At 40.7% G+C, this 23430-nt stretch overlaps 1 protein-coding gene across 1 annotated transcript in view; it reads right to left on the bottom strand.

Moving 5' to 3' along the window:
• Positions 1 to 8551: 8551 nt before the first annotated feature.
• LOC128744252 (chitin synthase chs-2-like) overlaps positions 8552 to 23430 on the bottom strand; it is a 38002-nt gene continuing 23123 nt past the window's right edge. Inside the window, exons 5-9 of the mRNA XM_053841108.1 lie at positions 22631 to 23170; positions 22308 to 22572; positions 20637 to 22245; positions 9832 to 10027; positions 8552 to 9772 (exon numbers count right to left, since the gene is read on the bottom strand). Coding sequence (XP_053697083.1) covers positions 8615 to 9772; positions 9832 to 10027; positions 20637 to 22245; positions 22308 to 22572; positions 22631 to 23170 — 3768 coding nt within the window. The 3' untranslated portion in view covers positions 8552 to 8614. The remainder of the gene's footprint in view (positions 9773 to 9831; positions 10028 to 20636; positions 22246 to 22307; positions 22573 to 22630; positions 23171 to 23430) is intronic.

Raw genomic sequence — 23430 nt, 5'->3', positions numbered from 1 at the left:
GAAAAAGTACCCTAGAATTGGGGGTTCCATCTTGCTTGCTCAGATAGATTCCGGCTTGATAGTGCTTTTCGCTTTCTAAAGTTTCTTCCATCCGTAGCAGTTATTCCTGGTACTTATCCAGAAGCTACCGATCCTAGCTTATCGTCAGTCATAGCATTTAATTTTATTTAGAGGTCAGTGCATAACCCATCATTATGGTAGCCGGGTAACAGCCTATCTTAGTGGAACGATTGGAGCCAACGTTCAGCAATCTTCATGGACCTGATTGCAGAGGTGGTGGCGGGGTCTTACATCTTGCAACCATAACCAAGTATATTCATCATTTCAAAGAAACATATCTGCGTCGCATACTGGTGTGTCTATCATAAGGCTGCGTACCTTGTGTATACTATCGAAATGTCAGAGCTTTGCAGACTAAAATCATTCAGTTACGTTAATCTGTTGTGAAAGTGATGTTCTCATGGAAAGGTTACTTAGAGTTGACATCTTCAACAGTGCCAAATCTCCAGATGAAGCTTGATATTATTATAAAGACGATTCTAACACCTCAGTCTCTAATATCTGAGTATATGAAGACGAAATCAAACCAACAGGATAATTTGCCAATTATTGCACACTTCGTCGTGTTTGCATCTTTACTCGACGGTTTATTATGCTAAATGTAATTTGACAACGATATCGGCAATACAATTTCAATTTCATTATCGAAAGTTTCAATTTCGAATTCATCGAAAGTTACGATTTTTTCCTGTAAATAAACTGGATTTTTAAGCGTAATAATAAACTTTCTTACATGTGTCCTAGTTTTGCCTTTACCAAACGATTTTCTTGTCAAAATTAATAAGCAAATTAATTTACAAATAAGCGTTAGATGCAAATAAACATGTTCTTTGGGTTTCGCAGCATTGATATAAGCTTACTATCTATTTATATAAAAGGCTTATGTCTGTACCGAAAACCAGGTCTCTGACAGGACGTCATAGGACGCTTATCGGTAACTAAAAATAGATCCCTGACAGGACGTCATGCTTTCGTAGCAATGGGTTGTATTCTCAGTCACCTTACTGGTCGACTGCTGGACTGCTCGATTGCTCAACTGGTTGACTAGACTGCTCGACTGGACAGGTCGATTAGACTGATCGATTTGATTGGTCGACTGGACTGCTTAACTGAACTGCTCGACAGAACTGTTCGAATCGACTGCTCGACTCAACTGCTTGATTGGACAGATCGACTTGACTGCTTGACTGAACAGCTCGATTTAACTGCTCGAGTGGACTACTTGACTTACCTACTAGATTCGACTGTTTGACACATTTTCTTGACTTACTACTCGACCCGACTGCTGGACTTAACTGCACGATTGAACTGCTCGAGTGTACTGTTCGATTCGACTGCTCGACTGAACTGCTTGACTGGACAGCATGATTCATCTGCTCCACTAAACTACTCGACTCAACTGTTCGATTCGACGCTCGGCTCAACTGCTCGATTCAAATGCTTAATTCAACTGTTCGACTGGACTGCTCGACTCGACTGCTCGAATGAACTACTTGACTCAACTACACGATTGGACTGTTCGAATCAGCTGCTCGACTCAACTGCTCAACCCGATTGCTCGATTCAACTGCTCGACTAGACTACTCGATTTGATTGCTCGACTCAACTGACTGCTTGATTCAACAGCTCGACTAGACTGCTCGATTAGACTGCTGGACTCAACTGCTCGAACAAACAGTTCGACTGAACTACTCGACTCAACTGTTCGACGTAACCGCTTGACTCGACTGCTTGACTAAACCATTCGATTCGACTGCTCGACTTTAGTGCTAGACTAGACTACTCGATTCAACTGCTCGAATGGACCACTTGACTCAACTGCTCGATTAAACTGCTCGACTGGACTGCTCGACTCGACCACTCGATTCAACTGCTCGACTAGACTACTCGATTTGATTGCTCGACCGGACTGCTTGACTAAACAGCTTGATTTAACTGCTCGAGTATATTGTTCGATTTTACTGCTAGACTTGACTGTTCGACTCGACTGCTCGACCCAACTGCTTGACTTGATTGCTTGATTCGACTGCTCAACTCGATTGCTTGTCGCGATATCATATGGTCGGTGTTAAATCAGGCCAGACCAAGTCGCAAAATTTAAAGAAGTGTGTTAATTATAGCAAACGATCAAGAATTTTCTAAGCAATATTTTACTCTAATCAGACTTCATAAACGTTGCAAACAGCCAGAGTTAGAAGATGATTTCGAATACAGCAAACTTTGAATGCGTTTTTCTCGAAGTCAGTCGGTTCTATCTGACTTAACACCGACCATATGAAACGGTTTGCGGCAGACAATAGACGGTTCAGAGCCACTCATACAAAAGAGACATATTGCCCGGCTATAGAATCAGCACAATGGAGATAATCTTTTTATTCAGTTAAATAAAATCCAATACGAACATACAAACTATTCGTTTCAGTTTCCGGTCATGACTTTTTTATGTACAACCTCTTAGAACTATATTATGCAATATTAGAACTCAAAGAACTAATACAAAGATTAAACATCTTCGCAAACACTGGCCAATGGAATGTATCCGCAGTTTTCTGAATTCTGAACAGATATTTATATTTTCCGGACCGTAAGATTCGGGCTCAATTAGAACTCTATAAGTCTATAAAATTAGGTCTTTATGCACACACATTGCCGATAAACTCGTTAGTTCAATAATTAGAACAATGTACAACACCCCTTTCAATTTTATTGCACACCTGTTTTTCTTGTCCTAACCCCTGTTTTACTGCAACGCATGCTTGACAGTTCACTTCTCTGAGGTGTTGCTTTTTGTTTATTAACGCAAGCGGTGGGAGCCGCAGTTTTCCGTGTCGCGCTTTTTCCCGTTTTTCACCGTTTATTGCGAGGTTTCCAGGTACACAATGGAGTGGTTTCTACAAATAAAGTTGTTTTATTGCAATGGCAATAATGATAATAAGGAATAGTAAAAACAAAAGCCATGCAACAATAGGACGTGAGGTATGCAATAATAGGATTTGTAGGTTATTTTGGTGTGCAATCATTGGGTGCAGAGTTGCTATGCAGAAACGTATTTTACACGGTTATTGTAAGGAATTCCGTACAGATGGCTATGGGAACCTATTTTATATTAGTCTATTAAAATCATCAAATTGCTGTAGACAAGTGCTTAGCAGTGTATCAATTGGCAATTTACCCTAGTTGTTACTTGGAATGTTTACAAATTACCATCTGTATACCCTTTCCATTATCCCAGTACACATATCTCAAGTTGATCCGTCAGTTTTTGAGGCTGAAATGAAATCCATAAAATGGAATTACTTGGAAGATATGCTTAAAGTTTTTCTGCACAAACCATATAGGTATAATCTCATTCGTTCACAAGAGTTCGGCTGGTGCGGTCGTGTATTGAAGTCAGTCCGTAAGTGAACAAGCGTAGTGGAAAAAATAAAAAAACTCAGAGGGGTTGTGTATAAGACACGACCGCATATATAGGTGACGCAGGACTACGTAAGTCTCTTTGTAGTGATAGTAGCATGTATTCATGCTTGTAATCATTCGATTCTTCATGTATACATGCTATATGCAACATATATAAATGCTACATGCGTTGTATGTAAAATTTATCAAAGTAGTAACATTGCATACGTTCAATTCTCAAAAGATTGTGTATTTGAAAACAATTTAACAAAATCAAGAACACAAACTATTACTTTCCTGCTACGTTACTGAAATTAAAGATTGTTTTTATTATCCATGGTTTCCCACGTTGAAGGGATTTTACCAATTCAATCCTATTTTATCAACAGCACATCTTTTCACTACACTTCTAATGAAACGGCAAGCATGCGTATTCATACAGAGCCGTATTATAACCGAATACTACAGCTGTAGCACATTTTTCCAACACAGATATCAAATTCACCGAGGTATAATCGTCACGCAGGAAAGGATTTGCGATCTGTTGGGACAACGAACTTGTGTCATTTTTTCTGGCACACTTCCCTAACACAGACATCAGATTGAACTAGGTTTAATCGCGTTCGTACGAAATCTGTTGGCACAAGGGGGCTTTGTCACTCTCTCTGGCGTACTTCCCAAGCAAGGACATCAAAATGGTCTAGGTTGAACCGCGGTGTTAAGAAATCTTGGTAAAATGGGGAAACTTTGTCACTTGTCTTGGCTTACTTCCCAAGCACAGATATCAAATTGGTATAGGTTTAGATCATCGTAAAAAATCTTCCAACCAATCACAAAGCGAGAATTCTGGGAAAACATGGGTTCATTACTTTCAATTTTTTAATAGTTCAACATCAAGAATCCATACTTTTCTTCATTTGGGTCAATTCTTAGAAGATTTTCCGATCGATTGGTGTAAGAATATTGAAAATCGATCGGAAACCCGCTGAGCTATTAGCGCTCAAAACCTTTCATTTTTCGTGACGCTCGCATTTTTCGATTTTTTGGAATGACACCCTATCTCAAAACTTGCCGTAAGACGTAGTCCTACGTCAAAAAAATTGCGTTCGCCGGTCGAGTGCTCCAAACGAGTTTTTGGTTTTCGAAGTCAGCTGTGTGGGGGGAAAATGTGCTGGGAAGTAATGAAGTCGTTGGAATTGTCCAAATTTCTAAAAGAAAAGAGTACGGAGGGAAAAATTTTAAAATAAAATTGCGTTTCAGTGGCACTGAAAAGTGGAAGGGAAGCGCAAACGAAAAAGTTGTGCATGCAAGGAAGTATGAGTGAAAAGGTCACAAGTGATAGCGAAAACAACAGCCTAGCGCGTGGGTTGATAGTGTTACGCAGTGTGGGTGAACGCATAGCCATTTTCATCAGAGACTGAAAAAATCTCCACAAACTGTCATGACATGCGATTATGTGCTGCCTTGGCTCGGTGTGAGTGAGTGAGTGGAAGATCTGAATTTGTGGGAGCGTATGTAAGAGTGCGTATATAACAGAACCTACTATAAAGGCTAGTAAGTATAAGCAGAGCTTGCTGATCGGCAGTGTCCACATCACAACAAAATGGAGGCACTAATCCCTGATCGTAACAGAATGGAGAGGTACACATATTGGCGCTAACAAGCCTTTGGACAGACGGTTGAAGTTTTCGAATGGTAGGGTAATTTGGGGGAATTTGGACACCTAAGCAAATCACCTATTATCTGTGAAGAGAATACTGGCTGTGCGCACACATCGAAGTGCGGTGGCATAACCGGCGCAGAGGCTGGTTTATATATGCAAAGGAAAGCTGCAAATAAATCATGTATATATCGGATCGGATCCCGATTTCGTTGATTTACGTTCGCACAGTAGGCGTTGAAACGAAAGAGCGCGGCACCGACAGCTAAGACGGCGCTAAATAGCGGAGTGGTGAGGAAGTATATTTAAGTATTGGTAACTGGCTTAGCAAGGCGGGTGAGTGTTGCCAGTATCGTTGACACGTTCCATACAGGTATTTATTCTAATAATAATATTTAATAACCATATTGGATCAGCGGTACTGGTGAGCAAAATATCCATATTAAATTCACCTTCAATCACATGTAAATTTTTTATATTATTGAAAATTACCACATTACCAAATACATACAAAATATTGATAATATCGGTACAAACGACAACATAATACCATCTGCATACAGCAACAACAAGCCAGACGAAAACCGGCAAGGGACTTCCGGTTTTTTCTTTTTTTTTTTGTAAATTAGTGCTAGCTCAAGTGGAGAGGAGAGAACTATGGCGAGGACAGGAAGGATGAGAGGACTACAAAACGGGAAATTACTTAACGGGTTGTAGGTAAAACTCAAACAAGAAGGTATGACATAGAACTTTTACCAGAATATTATTATAACCTTACTATATATCATATTATAATTGCTATGATTGTTATCATTGTTATGAACAGCATAATTGTGGAAGGCTGGATGATGGAGTGGATTGCCAACCGGAGTCCTTAAGGTCTGAAACAGTTATGCCAAGTTCTTCTTCTCACAAACAAGCCATCACGTGGGTTAAAGCTGGTGCAGCGAAATTGATTATTACATGGAAGGATCCTAATGTTGGAAGGAAAATCTTAAAACCCCGGAATGCGCACAAGTGTCTCTGCTTGTGGGTCCGCCAAACCCCTTTTGGTCCTTCTATAACAGCATTAGTGTGATATTCATTTGATAATCAAATTTGGATCTACTGTAAGTCTACCCACATACACTGGCAAGTCCTTGAAATGATGGTGGATTTCCCTCTTACTACTACTTACTACTACTACAAACCATATAGGTATAATCTCTTCAAATAAATGTTTTGGCACGTTTACTTTAGACAAACCACAAATGATTCAGTTGTCACAGAAATCAGTTTACCGGTAATCACATGCTCTTCGGTGATAGTGTGTATTTGATGTTGCTCGAAAAGGTTACCAAGCTTACCTACACCTACAAGTCTAGTGAAAGTAGATCCGGCAAAAATCCTCCAAAACGAATCTTATGGATTACACTCTTGCACCCGATATCAAGCAATATTCTATGGAATTTACTGTAGTCCAGTATCTGTACCGGCTTGGCATTGGAATCCTTGAAACGGCCGATGCCAAAGATCAACAAGTCCTAGACAGTTAGACTAGAATATGTGGTCGAGTCGGTAATCTCCATTACATGCTTGCGGACGATTTAAACACACACAAAATATTCGTATTCGGGCGCGGCTGATGTTGTTAGCATTTTACCGTTATAAAAGGTACTGATCAGTAACAGAGTACCAACATACGGGTTGAAGAGAAAATTTATTTCTGAAACTCTTCAACCCTGTTTACTCCTTTACTTTACGTGATGACATGAATATGCCTATCCAAATGATTGATAGACCTCAAGCCATGAATCTCTTAACAACCTTAACGATTCAAAATAAATGGTTCAAGAGTCACTTCAATCTATTGAGTTATGACTGAGAGAGAGGATTCATGTTTAGGCATCATGTAGCTTTTCTGTAATTTCTACAAATAACCACTACACATGGAACGGACAAATCATACTCAAAAGTTTTAATAATAGCATTGTACAACCTGTATGCAAAGCAGCCCTACTTATGTACCGGAAGACCTGTTCTTCGCCAGCTGTTACCGGAACCACACCACTACGGAACACAAGCCACCGATTTTTGTGTGTTATGCACTATACTCTTAGCACACGAGGAGACGCAAGGCATGCAATATTTCGCAGGTGTCTATTCCCACAAAATGTAATTGGAAGAAACAAAAACAATGAGCAAAACTCACAAACATTCATTACTTTTATGATCATTATTATTTATGCTACCACAAAGTTTGAATTTCCTGCTGGCTGGCTGGGGCCGGGTCTTCGCACCCGACGACCAGGATGCTTTAGGTACGAAATCTGCTTCCGTACGATGCGTAGGGTTTCTTATGCAGACACCCCACCGACCGTCCGTCGCCGGTCGTACGTCGTCGGTCGTCGTGTCATCGTGTTGAAGCTAGAAATCACTGCCGTTGAAGAATTATGGCAGCTCTTCCTGAGCGTAGGACCGGGTTGAGTTGATTTATAATTGGACTGCTGTTTTTGCCGGTAATTGCGTAGGGGCCCCCGTAGGACGAAAGTTTCCACCGGATACATTAGTGTGCCAGGAGAAAATTGCTTCATGCTCCAACCGTGCAAGTATTGCATCGGAGTGCATAAATTGGTTTTTGGCGTTGATTCGTTTTAATCCTTTCGTTAGGGTAGGGGAGAAAATAGATTTGGCAAAAGCCAAAACGTCGTTGCTCAATCGAATCGATTTTTTTTTTCTTCTTTTTCGCCACAGGATGGTTAATCTGCTTAGGGCGGAATACGACGATAGAATGGATAAAAGGGAAAAATGAAAAATCCGGTTATACCATCAACGAGTTTCGCCCGCAGGCCGCATCCTAATCCGATTGGATGGGAACTCCGGTACCGGGAGATAAAGCGAACAGCTCGGAGGCGGAAGATGACACTGGTTGAGTCCGTCTTGAGCCCCGGTCCACGGCAGCGGCAAAGCTGAAAAGGCAAAAGTTGATTATTTTCGAAAGCCGACCTGTCGATCGGCCGGCGCTACACAAAGTGGGTGGGTGGGAAAGAATCGTGGGACAGAACCGGCAGCACCCACTAACAGGCCACTATTGTTTGGACAAACAATTTGCTGATGACGACGAACATTGCTTCGCTGCCTTTGGTACTGGTGCCACCGACGAAGACTGTGCCCGGCACGGTACAAGTTTGTTTGGCGATTAAGAACATGAACCGGAAACGAGCGACGTCCGGGCGGAAAGTTGAATGCATCGGAAGCTTCGGGGGCGCACAAAAACAAACAAAGAGTGCAGTTGAGAGGCAATTCGGTGAGCAAACTTACGGCACCGGCGTGGAACGTACAGGAAATTTCGAAACATTGTTTTCCCCTTTATTTTACATGGAAATTATAATTGAATGTCCGACCGTAAAAGGGTAGGATTTTCTTTGTGATTTTATCGAATATTTGCTGGTTACTATCGGTAAAAGTGTATTACAGAGTTGACAGATAAATGTAGTTCTAAAATTAACGTTGAATATATTACGCAAAAGCGACCCGGCTTTTTCGTTTCTCCCTTTCCTTGGGCCTCTCCGTCATTTCAATTTGAAGCGTTGGTCGTTCGAACTCTTCCTCATCCGAGTAGTCCTCCAACTCTTCGTCGATCTGGTAAGCATGGTTGATCCTTCCGCCATCTTTCGATTCAAAATGAGGCGATCGGTTAAATCTGCTGCTGCCGGTTGAGCTTCTACCGCGATGCGGTTCACTGCTGTAACCCGGTGGGGAAGAGGTCTTTCTTTGATTACCACCCGAGCTCTCCGGACTTCCTTGGTACCACAAATCACCTGCCGTATCGTAAGGATTTTGTTCACGAAGGATCGACTTGCGAATCTTTCTCTGTTCCGCCATAGATTTTCTCCTGGTATCCAGCACATTCAACGTCTTCCTGCTGAGGGTAAGTCGACCACCCAGATTCAGATCACCATCCTTGTAGTAATTCCGTTTGAAGTTTGCCTCCAAATTGCTCCAATCCTGTTTGTTCTTGTGCTGATACAGGATCCTGTGAATCGTATCCCGCCTTCCAATAGCCTTTTGTTCATCCTCCAAATCCTCCTCATCCCACTGGGGTTTGGGTCGTTGCAATCTACGAGCGATCTCCACAGCATTCTCGCGCAGCTCAGCATCCAACGACATATCCTTCGCTTTCTTCGAACAATACCAATTGAGCTGCGTCGAGGCAAGGATCTGCGAAATCGTTCCAAACCGATGCATCATCATAGCCAAGAACTGAATAACCAAGATCATGCCGAAGAAAAACACAAACACCAAACCGATCGGCTCCAGCTCCAGGAATTCCCTGCGGACGATGATCTCCACCGTACTTTCATCGAAGCTGATCGTATTCTTTGCATTGAACCACCACTGAATGTGAAGATCCTGCTTGTTGAGCTGCAGCAGGAACACAACCAGCACAAACAGGGCATTAGCCATCACGAAAGCAAACACGGCCAGATCGCGAAGGTTCTTCAGTTGAGCTTTCATTTCCGTTTTCTGCCGCTCGGTCAAATCCAGTGGCTTAAGGTACTTCTCGATCAGCTCAATCCAAAACTGTTCCTCGGAGGCCGAAATAGTTTCCGTATCACCGTTCCTAAGATCCACATCGTACAACCAATCCGGCAGGTAGTTGATCTGTTTTTCTGGCTGAAAACAAAAAACAGATAATTACTCGACTAAAAGGTTACACTTCACCGAGCGCTCACCTCCTCCAGTTCGGAGCTTTTCACCGTCTGCATCGGCGAGGAGACCCCGTTCGGTGAACTGCCCTCCGCTCGCATCGCATCGAGACAGCCCATTCCGTCGACTTCGTTGCCACCGACGCCATCGTCATCATCGTCGTCGTCTTCGTCGCCTTCAACACCGTTGGATCTCATTACGGTGACGGAGCCGGTTAATTTCCTGATTCGTCGTCACCGTCAGTGCGTCGGTGGGTCGGTGGGCGGCCGGCCAGCCAGCGGAAAATGCAAAAATGAAAGAACAGGCGCACAAGGTGAGTGAAAATGGGTGACATGTACGTGTTTATGTCTGCTGGCAACAGTGCAGCAGTGGGAACATGAACAGGAATAAATAAAAATAGGTCTTATTATGTCCTCAGGGGGAAGCTGCTGAAACATGAGCAACGGCATCGGGTGTTGATGACTGAGATTCGGAGGGAGGTTTTTGGCTGGGGGAGAATATTTAAGCGTGGTACGCTTGTTGCATTAAATGGTAAGAAATGTAAATCAGAATTGCGCGCTTTGCACGGTCGGTGGCAGCATCTTTGAGCGCCTTTTAATGCAATACAACATCGAGCGCACGCCATTTCCTACCAGGCAGACTAGCTAGATGCTAACCAGATATTTGAATATTACTGTCAGTTTTATCGTGCTGCAGCTCGGGCACACGGGTTTTTTGCCGGGAGCAGTGAAGCAGAGCACGTAATATGCCAGCAAAATTGCATTACCAGTGACGAGGCTCGTCTCGTCTCGTCCTCCATCATCGGCAGATGCTAAACGAGCAAGCTAAGCGGAGCTGGAGGTTGGGTCTTGAAGCTATGCTTCGTACGAGCGTATGAAAACTAATTTAAATTATGTGTAAATAGTAGACACCAGTCGCTTCCTCTTTCTCTAGCTCTGGCTGTCTTAGGACGACGCAAGCCCAGCCAAACTGAGCCCTTGCTGAGGCAGCTCGGCGTCAGAGACAGAAATTGGATGTTTGTATCGTCTTGTTTGAGATTACTACCGAGTTTCCTTTGCTGTTTAAGTTAATAAACAAGCCTTGAGAGTTTCGTACCGGTTTGGAGTGTATTTTCAATTGCTATCAGAATGTCTACTTAAGGAAAGCAGTATTTTCAACATTAGCACCTGTTTTCATTCTCATGTCAATATCTAAATGATTGCCAGCAGATAGCAGCAGTTTTCTCGGTGCCGTTTGATGATTATACCAATGATTGTGGAATGAAATTCGACTATCTTAGTATGGTTTCAAGAGAAATCATAAGAAACCGAATACAGCACAATTTGTCTAAGCTATACCAAAACTCGAGACTGACGTGACTTAAGGTTAAGTCTTTTGTAAATTATGCTGAAATTCATAAACTAGAGAATCTTAAAGGCTTGGATAGATTTCGAATATTGATTGAATCGAATTTCATTTCAGCAAATGATATTTTAATATGACTTTGATCGTTACTATCTTCAAACTCTTCTTCGTCTATTGGCATTGCTGTTACAATAAAATTACCAACAAGTTAGGAAGAGGAAAAAGAGCTAGGACAAATTATCTAAGCATTGCCGCGTGGCAGAATTTGGCCATATATCGACGAGCGCGGAATGGGTTGACCACGATCCTAAGTAGGAAAAAGCGCCAAAATGAGGAAAGAGATTGTGAAGAGTTACTATTCCGAATTGTATTGAAGAACAACAATTCCGGATTTCTGAGACGCGGTCGATGGATGGTAGCAGTGCTTGGACGGACTTCTCGATGGATATGTAACAGAAGGAGACGGAGCGGAAGTTAACCTAGGAGTGCCTATAAAGGATAAGAGCGTGCCGGCTCCCGATCTCGAAGAGATCCGGCAAGAAATCGATCAGCTGAAGAATAATACAGCCAATAGAGTTAAGGACCGACTCCCGGCAGAACGCTACAAAAATGGCAAAGAACCTCCTGCAGCGGCATTTTACTGGATGGAAGATGTAGTTTGTAGAAGTAGTTTCCCATGTGTGTAGTCCATGTATCACATTTTCTTTGATTTTAGTGCAGCATACGATACGGTCGAGCGCGAACAATTATGGCAGATAATGTACGGTATTCTGGAGAAACTGACGCGGCCGATCAAAGTTACCATGGAGTATTTAGTAGGTCCCTTTCGTGCACAGAGGATTGTGGCAAGAGGGATGGGCTGTCCCAAGTAACAATATAAGTTTTTTGATAATCTCTATACTGTTGTTACGACTGTACTGTTAAATCTTCTTTTCAGTCTCGTAAACATGGAAAGCTATAACAAATCAAAAAATCCTCACTTAGAACCACAGAGGACCATGCTACAGGAAAGAGTTAGAACCATACTTTAAAATCATCTAAAGACATCGAAGTTTTACTGCACAACATCCTATCGTAGTTTTAAAGCAGTCATTGCGCAAAGGCTCGAGTTTTATTCAATTTCTGTAGTGGCTTTAGTGACTAAATTTATAAAACTGACGATAACCTCTTCCTGCAACCTACTATAAAACCGTTTTAATGCCTAGTATCCTTTCTTCAAAAGATTTTTAAAGCAATTTTAAGAGTAACAATAACGCTTTTTTGGGCCGATTTATCTGTAGCTCCTTTATTTTACTGAGGTTTTTACAAACATTTTAAGAGCATTGTTAAGCGTGAGTAGTTTTATTACGCCCCACTGGAAGCAAGAATAATGTCAATAGGATTTTTTGTTACCACCAGAAGCTGGGGCAGCTTTTCGACTGGTTCATCAAAGCTATGAAGCATAAAACATGCTGTGCTAACTAGCCTAAATCAGACAGCCTGCATTCTTAGCTTGATTTCTTGACTTGAACTTTTTTAACAACATAAATAAATTCGATTAGCCAATTTCAGTTTGCAGTAAAATCATTCTAGTTGCATTATCTTGGCAATTTATGATTTATACCGATGAAATAGATCGAACTGTTGTTTTAGAGCTAAGAAAAATCCCAAAATGTCAACATGGCCTGGCATAAAATACAGGTTTGTGGTGATAAACTCTATTTACTATTCTAAACAGCATTAAATTATCTGTCTGGTCAGGGAATTACCGTGTCAAAAACATTATAAAACTAATAGATTTAATGCGACTTTACAATCAACCACAGTAAGATTAGAGCGATTCTAAGAGAGATTCTGCATATCCAACTGGTTTTCTGATGGTTGTATAAACAACTACAATAGAACTTTCGTTTGATTTTATTGCAGCGATTTCAAAACCAATACACAGGTGTATCAATACAGACCTAATCTTATAGTAGTTGCTTGTCAAATCACAATAGATCTATCAGCTTTATTGTGCTTTTGAAACGGTAATACCTTGACTAAGCGGATTTTTTGCTGCTATTATGAAGAGTAGGTGAATTGTGTATAACGTGCCCCCCGCTTGGCCAATGTGTCCTCCCTTCGTTTTTCCCTAAACAAGCGAAAATAAAAAGCCCAGAAACCATAGTATTTGCTGGAACTAGTCTACTATGCAAGTATGACAGTTGTCACATGCTGTAAAAACAAAACAAAAATAAATTTGTTTTTGAGCAGCTTCCGATGTAACTTTTGGCGTCGTTTCCATAAGCTATTTTTTTATCAAAATCTGTAAATAACCGGTTGTTGCGATTCGATTGCGTGAAGTGAACTTTAAAAAGACATCCCTACATAGAGTTTATCACCGAAAACCTGTGTTTTATGCCAGAATACCACTACACATGTAATTTGATGAAGATTTGTTATATAGCATTTTTTCTCATCTTTCCGATGGTGGTCTTAAAATTAAAATCGGTTGCGGGGCTCATGGAGAAAATGGTGATTTTTTGATAAAATCCAATATGGCGACCAAATCTAAGATGGCCGCCAGACATTTTTTTACTCCATTTGAAAGCCCTGTTTTTCTTCTTTACAGAACCGGGCTATTTTTTAGTTGTTTCATGGCAAATTTTTGAACCTGTTAGGCCCCTGAGCGAACGAGGGGTCGACTATTTCGAGGTATCAAATGCGTAATTCTTATTTTTTAAGCATTTTCAACCAATTAAGCGCAAAAGTTCCAATATTTGAAGAGCTCGTGTCAGTAGTGGCCCCGTTTCAGCGAGAATTACTCAGTATAGAAATTGTTACTTGGGTTATTTAACATCGCTAACATCGAAACGAGAGGAACGCTCTTCGGCGAACGTAGCCAAGCCCTAGCCTTCACAGACAACCTCGACATCATTACGATTTCCATCGTGCACCTGGTGAAATCTGGGGTGCTTTATTGGGCCGACCACGTCACAAGTATGCCGAACGACTATGCAGTGAAATGTGTTCTCTTCAAGAACCCTACTGGTATTAGAAATAGATGATTGGACCAGGTTGTAGCAGACTTTCGTGTATTGAGACGCTCAACGAATTAGCGGCAAGGCGCCCAGGATCGAGTACAGTAGAGAGGAATTCTTGATACGGCAAGAGCCATCCGGTTCTATGCTGCTAGAAGAAAAAAAAATGATCCGAAAGGTTCGACTATGATGGTGTTGGACAGCGGTTATATGTACGGTGAGTTGTTTACGAGTGGATTATGATTTCCAAAAATCTGTATCGGGGGTATCGGGGGCAAAGATCTAGTTTTGTTGATTGTGGACATTCAATTTTCTTACCTAAACCTAAGAGCAAAGAGTTTTTGCTGGGAAAATGGCACATGCTTTCAATTCCTCTACATCCACAGCCTCAGTCCACAGTTTGTGGCTCTACAGCCACAAACTCCAACCATTGGATCGTCGTTTCTTAAGGTTTTTTTTAGTGGTTTTAACCCAAAGGGTCATTCACCATTTCTTAAGGTTTTATAGAACTTATTTTTTGGATGCCTGCATCAATCGGTGGACGCCCATCCGGGGTGAGTCGTTACGCAATACCAAAGAGCGCGGATATTCGTTTCTGAGCGTACGGAAAATGTGCAACAGTAGGACACCACACGAACCGTTGCTTTTCAAGAGATGGCGTTTTTCTAGCGGGAGTAAAATTGAGATTTCTCACTTATCTATGTTTACCCACCTGAAAAACAATCACTAATCCCATTTTATTGGTGGTACAGTTACTCTGTTATACTTAATTTTCATAACTTCTGCCTAATTTTGATTAAAACATACTTTTCTTATACCTTTCCATAGCATCTTACTACCATTCCAAGGGTCCGGAAAAATGATTTTGATACTGTTGCCACGAATTTGGCATTCGACAACAGCCCTTCGGAGTGCAGGTCTGCAGGTCGACCAGCCAACACTTTAACAATGTCAACATAAAAGTAATCTTTCGATCGAAGGACAGCGGAAACAACCAAAGTGTCAAATAGCATGCACCGTTGCTCCAGTCCTAAATATACCACAATTCATAACTTGTTGCTAGCCATCTAAGCACATACTTTTCCTATAGTAGACACATACACCATAAGTCATAATAATCACGTACGGTAATTCAAACAGACCAGCATAGGTAATAATCCTCACTTCCTCACTCTAAAAACTGCAAAACTGTGGCAGTGGCAGATAATACGCAGTTCGTAGCAATGCTGACAAATAATCGAAGTGCGGAATACAGAAAAACACTTGAACAGAAAAATTATAACCGGAAACATAATGAATTTATTTATCTCAAAAATTCCGCTCGATTAGGTTAACAATTGCAAACTTCAGAGTTCAACTATTAGGACGTTTTGCATTGAATCTCTATACAAGAGAAGACGGAATGTTACGGTCCCATCGCACTATGGGTCAGAAATTAAAATTTCGGGAAAAAAATATTTACGATTAAACGGCCTGTCTCACCACAATGTACTCTTCGACAACTTTTTGAATAAAAAATTGATGCATATTTTGCATATTGATGCAAGGGGTCGTCCAATAAACAACAATTTAAGTAATAACTTTTTGAGTAAACGTTTTTTCATCTTTTTGGTTTCAAAATATTAAAGATAAACTAATTTCAAGTAATTTTTTTGAAGATATGAAACTTCTACCTTTTACTCATTTTCAGCAATAGACCTTTGCTTATAAACGACCCCTCAAATCACATTTCTTCTTGTAACATGTTTATTTCAACAGACAGCTCAATGTGATGCCCTAGAAAATATTTTGCACATAAAAGAGGAATATTTTGACTGTTTTGCTTTATATGCATTAATTAATAAGATATAAGTGATTTTAGGTTAAAAACCGTCTGATGAAAAATCCGAATATCTTAGCCATCTTCAAGTACCTGCAATTAGTTTGCAAGGAATTATTAATGCTATCTGCACAAATGTGTATTTTAGAGAATACCTGGGAATACCATGGCTAGGAATACCTGGGAATAGTGCGGATTTTTTTCATACATTTTATAACTTAATAAATATGCGTCCTAGCGTCAAACAGTATTCACAGAAAATATGTATTTCAACATACTAAATAATTTTGTAAAACATTTAAAAGCAATAAAATAATCGTGTGCAAAGTTATTGAGTGTAATTGATTTTTAAGTGCTCTTTTTTAACACATCATTATATTTCGTAACCGATAAGAGATAGATAATTACTTTATTCAGCACAGTTGCTTATTTAAGTATGTTCTGCAACTTTTGGAGAAAAAAAACTTTTTTTTTAATTATTTAAGAAAACAAAAGTTTGTATCACCCTAATAGGTGAATTGATGGTCACCCTAATAGTGCAGGAAGATGCGCTATATTTTATTATTTTACTTCTCCGAAGACACCACTCTTGAAAATATACACATTTTTCATCAAACGGTTTTTAACCTAAAAACAGTTATACCTTATTAATGAATGCAGAAAAAGCAAAACAGTCTTCAGCAAAAATATTCCTCTTTTATGTGCAAAATGTTGTCTAGAACATCACGTTGAGTTGTCTGTTGAAATAAACATGTTACAAGAAGTAATGTGATTTGAGGGGTCGTTTATAAACAAAGGTCTATTGCTGAAAATGTGTAAATGGTAGAAGTTTCATATCTTCAGAAAGAATACTTGAAATTGGTTTATCTTTAATATTTTGAAACCAAAAAGATGAAAAAAAATTTACTCAAAAAGTTATTACTTAATTTATTGTTAAAGTAACACCTAAATATTGGACGACCCCTTCAAAAGATGCATCATTTTATCATTCAAAAAGTTGCCGAAGACCACATTGAACTGAGACATGCCGTTTAACCGCAAATGTATGTGTCCCGAAATTTTAATTTCTGGCCCATAGTGCATCCGTGAAATCTAAATGGAATTGGAAATCAAACTTAAACTTGAACTTTGAGTCGAACATAAATAGGAATTAAATTAGACTAAATATGGGGCTCAAATTTGGCTAGAAATGGGATTTGAAAATAGACTACAAATTAGAATTGAATATGTCCTGAAATTAGACTGGACGTCGGATATAAAATTCGAACTTTAAATCGGAGCTTAAATTGGAATTACATTCGACTTGGGATTGGCTTTAAAATGGGACATTAAACTAAGGTTGAAATTGGACCACAATTGAACTTCAAGTTGTACTTAAAATTGGGTGTGAAATTACACTTCAAGTTAGTTTTGCTATTGGACCTCAAATCGGAATTAAAATTCGATTGAAATTCGACATGAAATTGGACTTAAATTCGGACATTATATTGGCCTTAAAATTAGATTTAAATTGAACTTGAAATCGGACGTGAAACTGAAATTCAACTAGGCTCGGCATAAAACTTAAAATAGATTATTGTACAAGAACTGGTACTTAAATTGGACTTTACAATTAAAATTTGATTTGAAATTGAGCTTGTAATGCAATTGGACATGAAATTGGACTTGAAATCGGTGGGGAAATAGAAATTTAAATAGACTAGAAACTAGCTTTGATCGAGCATTGTAATTAGACCTCAATGGAATTTCTAATTGCAGTCATGATTAGAACTTTATTTGGCCTTAAAATCGGACAATAAATTGTACTTGAAATGAGCGCTGAAATCGGAGATGAAAATGAAGTTAAATTAGACTTAGAAAGGGGTAATCCCGGCGTAGTGGTTAGCATTCATGCCTCTCACGCCGAGGGCCCGGGCTCAAACCCGCAGAAGTTACAAATGACCTTAGTTGTTAAAGTGACTATAAAAAAAATCAGACTTAGAATTAGATTTTTTTTTGTTAGTTTATAGTCACTTTTACAGCTTGGGTCATTCGTGACATTTGCGGGATTGGGATGGCGAGAGGCGTGAATTACGCCGGGACTGCCTCGGACTTGAAATTGAACTTGTGATTGGACATGAAAATTGACTTGAATTTAAACTCCAAATTGTACTTGAAAATTGACTTTAATCGGACTGGAAGTAAGGCTCGGAGAAGAATATGTTTTAATGCAATTAATTTTCTTTTCGCTTATTATTCTATACCGGGCTACTGAGTTGCTATCTTCGGAGTTCCCGAATGCATATGGGGAAGTTATTTTGTCATACATTAAATTTATTATAGAAGGTGGGACACGTGCCCCAGTATGCCACAGCCTTGGCACATCAGCGGAAGTAGTTGGTGGAAAATTCACGAAAAACTTTATTCTGAATCGCGAAGGATTTTTAGAGCATATATTTCTCGTTTGGCGATAGTCTTTTAAAGCCATTTTTTGTTTCTGACCGGTCATTAGTACGATAATTTTGAAAAATGTCTGCCTTCCTGTTTTGAGCAGACTTTGCACATTCAACTTAATACTGTAAAGCGAATGATTGTCAGATTTTGACCTACGTATATTGGTTTTCGAGCAGCGTTTTTGACTTTGAACATTGGGCTTCGAACTTTGAGCTTTGGACTTCAATTCTGGGAAATTTGAACTGTACGTTTCGAGTCTTGGGCTTTGAATTTTGAACTTTGAACTCTGGATATAGTCTTTTGGTTTGTTTGTTTGTTAATTACAGACACGGTACAACGTTTGAATGCATTTTCATACTTTGAGATTGACGGACAGTAGATTTTAAGTTTTGGACTGCCAATTTAAATTTCTAGCTTTGCGCCTCGTGCTTTAGAATTTGTATTATTAAGTATTAACTTTCCACCTAGGAGTTTGAACATCGAGTTAAAGAACTTGGATGTTTGGAACTCGAATTTTCAACAAGGGCATTAGATCATTGAATTTGGATTTCGAAATTTTACTTTGGACGTTCACCTTTCATTTGACCTTTTTAAATTGAAGTTTGGACTTTAATATTCGAATACTCGATACTTGAACTTTGGAGTTTTGATTTGTAATTTTGGGTTCAAGATTTTGGACTTGGTTTTTGAATTCTGGCTTATGGTTTTCGGACGTTGGACGTTGGACTTTTGACTTTCGAACATCAAAGTTTGGACTTCAAACTTTTTGTTTGCGGTCTTAGGATTTAATCTTTGGAATGTCAACATTTAAGTATTCTTTTCATCTGGAAAAAATTGATAAAGATTTACTTAATGATTTCTCCTAAAATTTGTTTCTATAAAATTTGGAATTTATTTTGCTACGAAATGCTGTCAAGACAAAAGTTCTAACAAAAGAACACGAAAACGTTGTTTTAATCATGACAATCCAGCTTTCCACCAGCGATAATGGCGGCTGATGGGTACAACTTTCTGAAGGGCACAGTTCGATTTTGACATTCAATGCAGGAGCAGTCACTGCGGTTACTATGGAAGCCACTACGGTTGTTTACCAGTTGAGTGGAAAAATGTAAACATTGTTTAGTTTTCGCAGACCACCGAAAAGGAATTTAGTTGAAGGGAAGCGAATTTTTCCTGCATTGAATGTCAAAACAGAACTGTGCCCTTCAGAAAGTTGTACTCATCAGCCGCCATTATCACTCGTGGAAAGCTAGATATCTGTACTCACCATGGTTTTAACGTTTTTTCGTTGATGAAAATTGAAAACATTATAAAAATATTCTTTAAAATGTATAAAATGAAAAACAATAATGTCGTATTACCGTTGTCAAGTTAATTTTCTAGCGCCAAAAATAGTTGTCTTGCAGTCTGCAAAAAAAGTAATGGACACTACCATTGAAAAGACGCTCGCTTGTCGCCAGTAGAAGGAGAGTAAGTTAAGTAGCTCATCTTTTCAAATTGACACTACTTGTTATATTCATCACCCATCTTTCATTGTATCATTCACAGTACAAAGTACGGGGTTTGAATTACTTTCGCTCTCGAAGAAGTACTTCTTACTATTTGTGAAAGTTAAGTCTGCTTATGTTTAGAACCATTCCGCTGCTACTTCTCACAAAAGGTCCACTAATTGCAGACAGTAAGCTCATCAGTAGCGGTCCTCGGAACTGTCGCTGTCACGGGTCGGATAGGCTCTGCTGTGGAACACGGCGGCACCCGGAACGGTTGCCAGTAGTCGACGACGGAGACCATTGCCACCGGCGACCGTCGGGAATTGCGAAAAAGAACATAAATTGCATTTTAATTTAATTGAAACTTATTTTCTGCCACTGACTGTCATCGTGCACTTGTCGACCACCACCACGACCAGCAGCACAGCTCGCCGACCACTGCACTGGGCACTGGCACTGGCTATGGTGGTGGTGGAAGAAGTTTCAGTTTAGCTGCTTTTCAATTTTACGCTCCCCCTGGAGGACCACTGGAAAATGATATCGGGTCGAGGTCGCCGACAAATTTTTAAGCAATTCCGAGTTGGCGACGAACCGACACAAATGGGACTTTTTTTTTCATTTCGTTCGAAACTCTAAATGAATGAGAATATCGCTTCAGTAAACTTGAAAATAATCCTTCTGCTCCGTGGTTGGTTGGATGAGTTTGTTTTGGCACTGAAAAAATAAAATAGTCAATTACTCACATTTCCAGTTCCTTCATCTTGGAGTTGATTTCCGTGAGCGATGTTGCCACCTGAACGAGTTGCTCCTTTTCGGCACTGGATTTCGGATGGGTGCAAAATAGACAGCTGAATAGGCCACTGACTGAGAAATTGATGGATCCATCTTCTTCTTGGTCACCGGAACGCAGATAACCCAACAGTTTACTCATTTTTCCTTGTCGGGAAGCTGCAGGTGTCGGTTCCGGTTTGGCGGCTGCATCTACGGCATTCTCCCGTGTTCCCCACGAAACGTCGTTCATGTTGAATATCGAGTAGATCACCAGCAACATGTACATTGATGGGATGGTGATGTAGTACACGAAACCGGCTGGAAGAGCCTCCAGTTCCTGGGGATGGAGAAGACCCGTGACTACGATCTGCAGGGCCACGGAAATGAAAAACACTGAGGAGGGTGCAAGAATTCCGTCCTCCATCACCTGGATGACAATACCGACTAGTACGGCCATCATGACCAGGGAATAGACGGCGGAAATGAAGAAAGCAGCAATTAGTTGATACTTTTGCTTCATCCAGTAGCAGATCGCCATGAAAGTTGCAAGCGGGATTCCGTTCCAGAGGAAAGAAGTCCAGATGTCAATACGAAATACGGCCACCAGAGCTCCAACCATCATAAGGAATATAGTTCCGGGACCGAGTATCGTTCCGAACATCAACATACACTGGTAGACGATGTATGGAGTTGAGATACTGTTGTTCGTCTTCACAACCCGTTTGGCATCTCCCAGAAGATCAAAGATATTGGCAATGGTGGATGGAACCCAACGTCTTCGTTGATTGTAGAATTCGTTAAATCCTTCCGGTGCGTGCGTGTAAGCATCGGAAGCAGCCGAGTATTCAACGCGGAATTTCTGCTTCAACAGTAGAGTACACAGCCAACGATCTTCACCCTGATCGTACTGTACGTAGTGACGCGCTTGATCTGATTTTGTGGTGTATTTTTTCATTACAGAGTTTTCCATTAGGGCGCGTCCTCGGAACAACGAGAAACAACCGGGCGAACACAGAACGCAGCCAATGACGTGTTCGGTTGCCTTCTGCAACCAATGACCGATCGCATATTCGAAGATCTGATACCAAACCATAGGTCCGGTCCCGACGGGATGAATGCGACCGCAGGCGGCGCCCAAATCTGGATCGACTTTCATTCGATCAACCAGTAGGGAAACAGCCTTCGGCTGGAAGTCGATGTCCCCGTCCAAAGCTAGAAGATAAGTATTCTGAGCGATCACCATTTTACGCTCCGCTGAAGTGTTCAACTGCATGATCCGATAGCCCAGGAGGTAGTACATGTACATCACCTGGGACCAGCGTTTCTTGTGGCGTATCTTGTTTTTGTCCTTTAAGTGGGTGATGACCTTCGTGCGACCCGGTAGGGTCCAGATCAGGCGTCCACCGTAGGGAGTTACGATTTTAGTCGGGGGGTAGATGCGCATCTTGGTTTTGTACACCTCTAGCGCCGCCTCTTCGATGTTGTTGATCAGGATTTTAACGTACGAGTTCAGGGGAGAGTCGTTGGCACTCTCGCATTTGGATTTGTCGTTTATGAAGGCGTCGTCGAAGAAGATGTGTGCTGAAATGAAGAGATTGACAGTCTATTTTATATCGATTTACTTAATGCAATTGAAGACCTACTTTCAAGATCGTAATAATCTGGATCAATGAAGTCTTTCGATGCTTGAATGTGTTTCATGGCCATCCTACGGGCGCACTGATCTTCATCCAATCGGATGATGGATTTCAAGAACTCCATCAATTCCTCCTTAGTTTCGTGCCACATGGTGGCACAAACAAAGATCTGCGGAATCCGATCGTACGGTTTGATTTCGTCCCGTTTGCGATCGTATGCTTTCGCGTCGATCTCGTTGGCCTTTTCCGTATCCTTCACTTTGATCATGTCCTGTTAATGATATCCCAAAGTTAGAACCATGTAAATTTTTGAACCCATTCAAACTCACAATTTTTTTCACGAAATCTTCCTGATCCTCGCGACGTCGATTCATGGCGATGCTTTGATCCACCAGCAGACTGTTGTACATCGGTGTAACGAAGAGCTTCTCCGTCGATGCGTTGCGATCACTTTTCGGCATCCAAAGATGCCGTGTGATCCATGTTTGCGATAGCAACCACAGCAGCCACAGCCAGGAAAACTCGTTGAACACGTAATCGAACAGATAGTAGATCGGAGGCACCCGAAAGAACAGGTAATCTGGAAGGACGCTGGTAAACACGCACACATCCGCTTCGCGGAGACCACAAAACACCAGTAGTAGAGTAAGCGTCACCGGAACGGTGAGATTAATCGGAAACGCCATCGAGAAGCTTTGGATGTGAATTTTGCAGGAAAATTTACTAAAAATGTAGCAAATATAGGAACAAACTACATGGATCACGGTGATCCAGAGCACCGCATTCTTCCGTGGAAAGATTTCCAACACTTCCAGATCGGAGGTAATCGAGCTGAGGTCCGGGAACTTCTCGTTGAGGATAGCCTCCATCTGTGAAAAGAAATAATGGCATCATTCAAATCAATAGTCCGGAAACCACACGCTCCGTTCAATCGACGATTGAATTCGTGCGGCGGCCTGACCGACCCCCAGGGATAATAAATTTTCAACGACGAACATTTAAACTTCCAATTAGACGCAAATTAATTTAACGAGTGCTCTGTTTATTTTTACGATAATCATTTTATTTTCATGATGAGCAATGTTTTTATCTTTTTTTTCCCCCGTGACCGTAAATAACTCTTTCCCTG

Source organism: Sabethes cyaneus, chromosome 3 (assembly GCF_943734655.1).
Source record: "Sabethes cyaneus chromosome 3, idSabCyanKW18_F2, whole genome shotgun sequence".
NCBI lineage: Eukaryota > Metazoa > Arthropoda > Insecta > Diptera > Culicidae > Sabethes > Sabethes cyaneus.
This window is presented reverse-complemented; position numbering and strand designations above follow the sequence as displayed.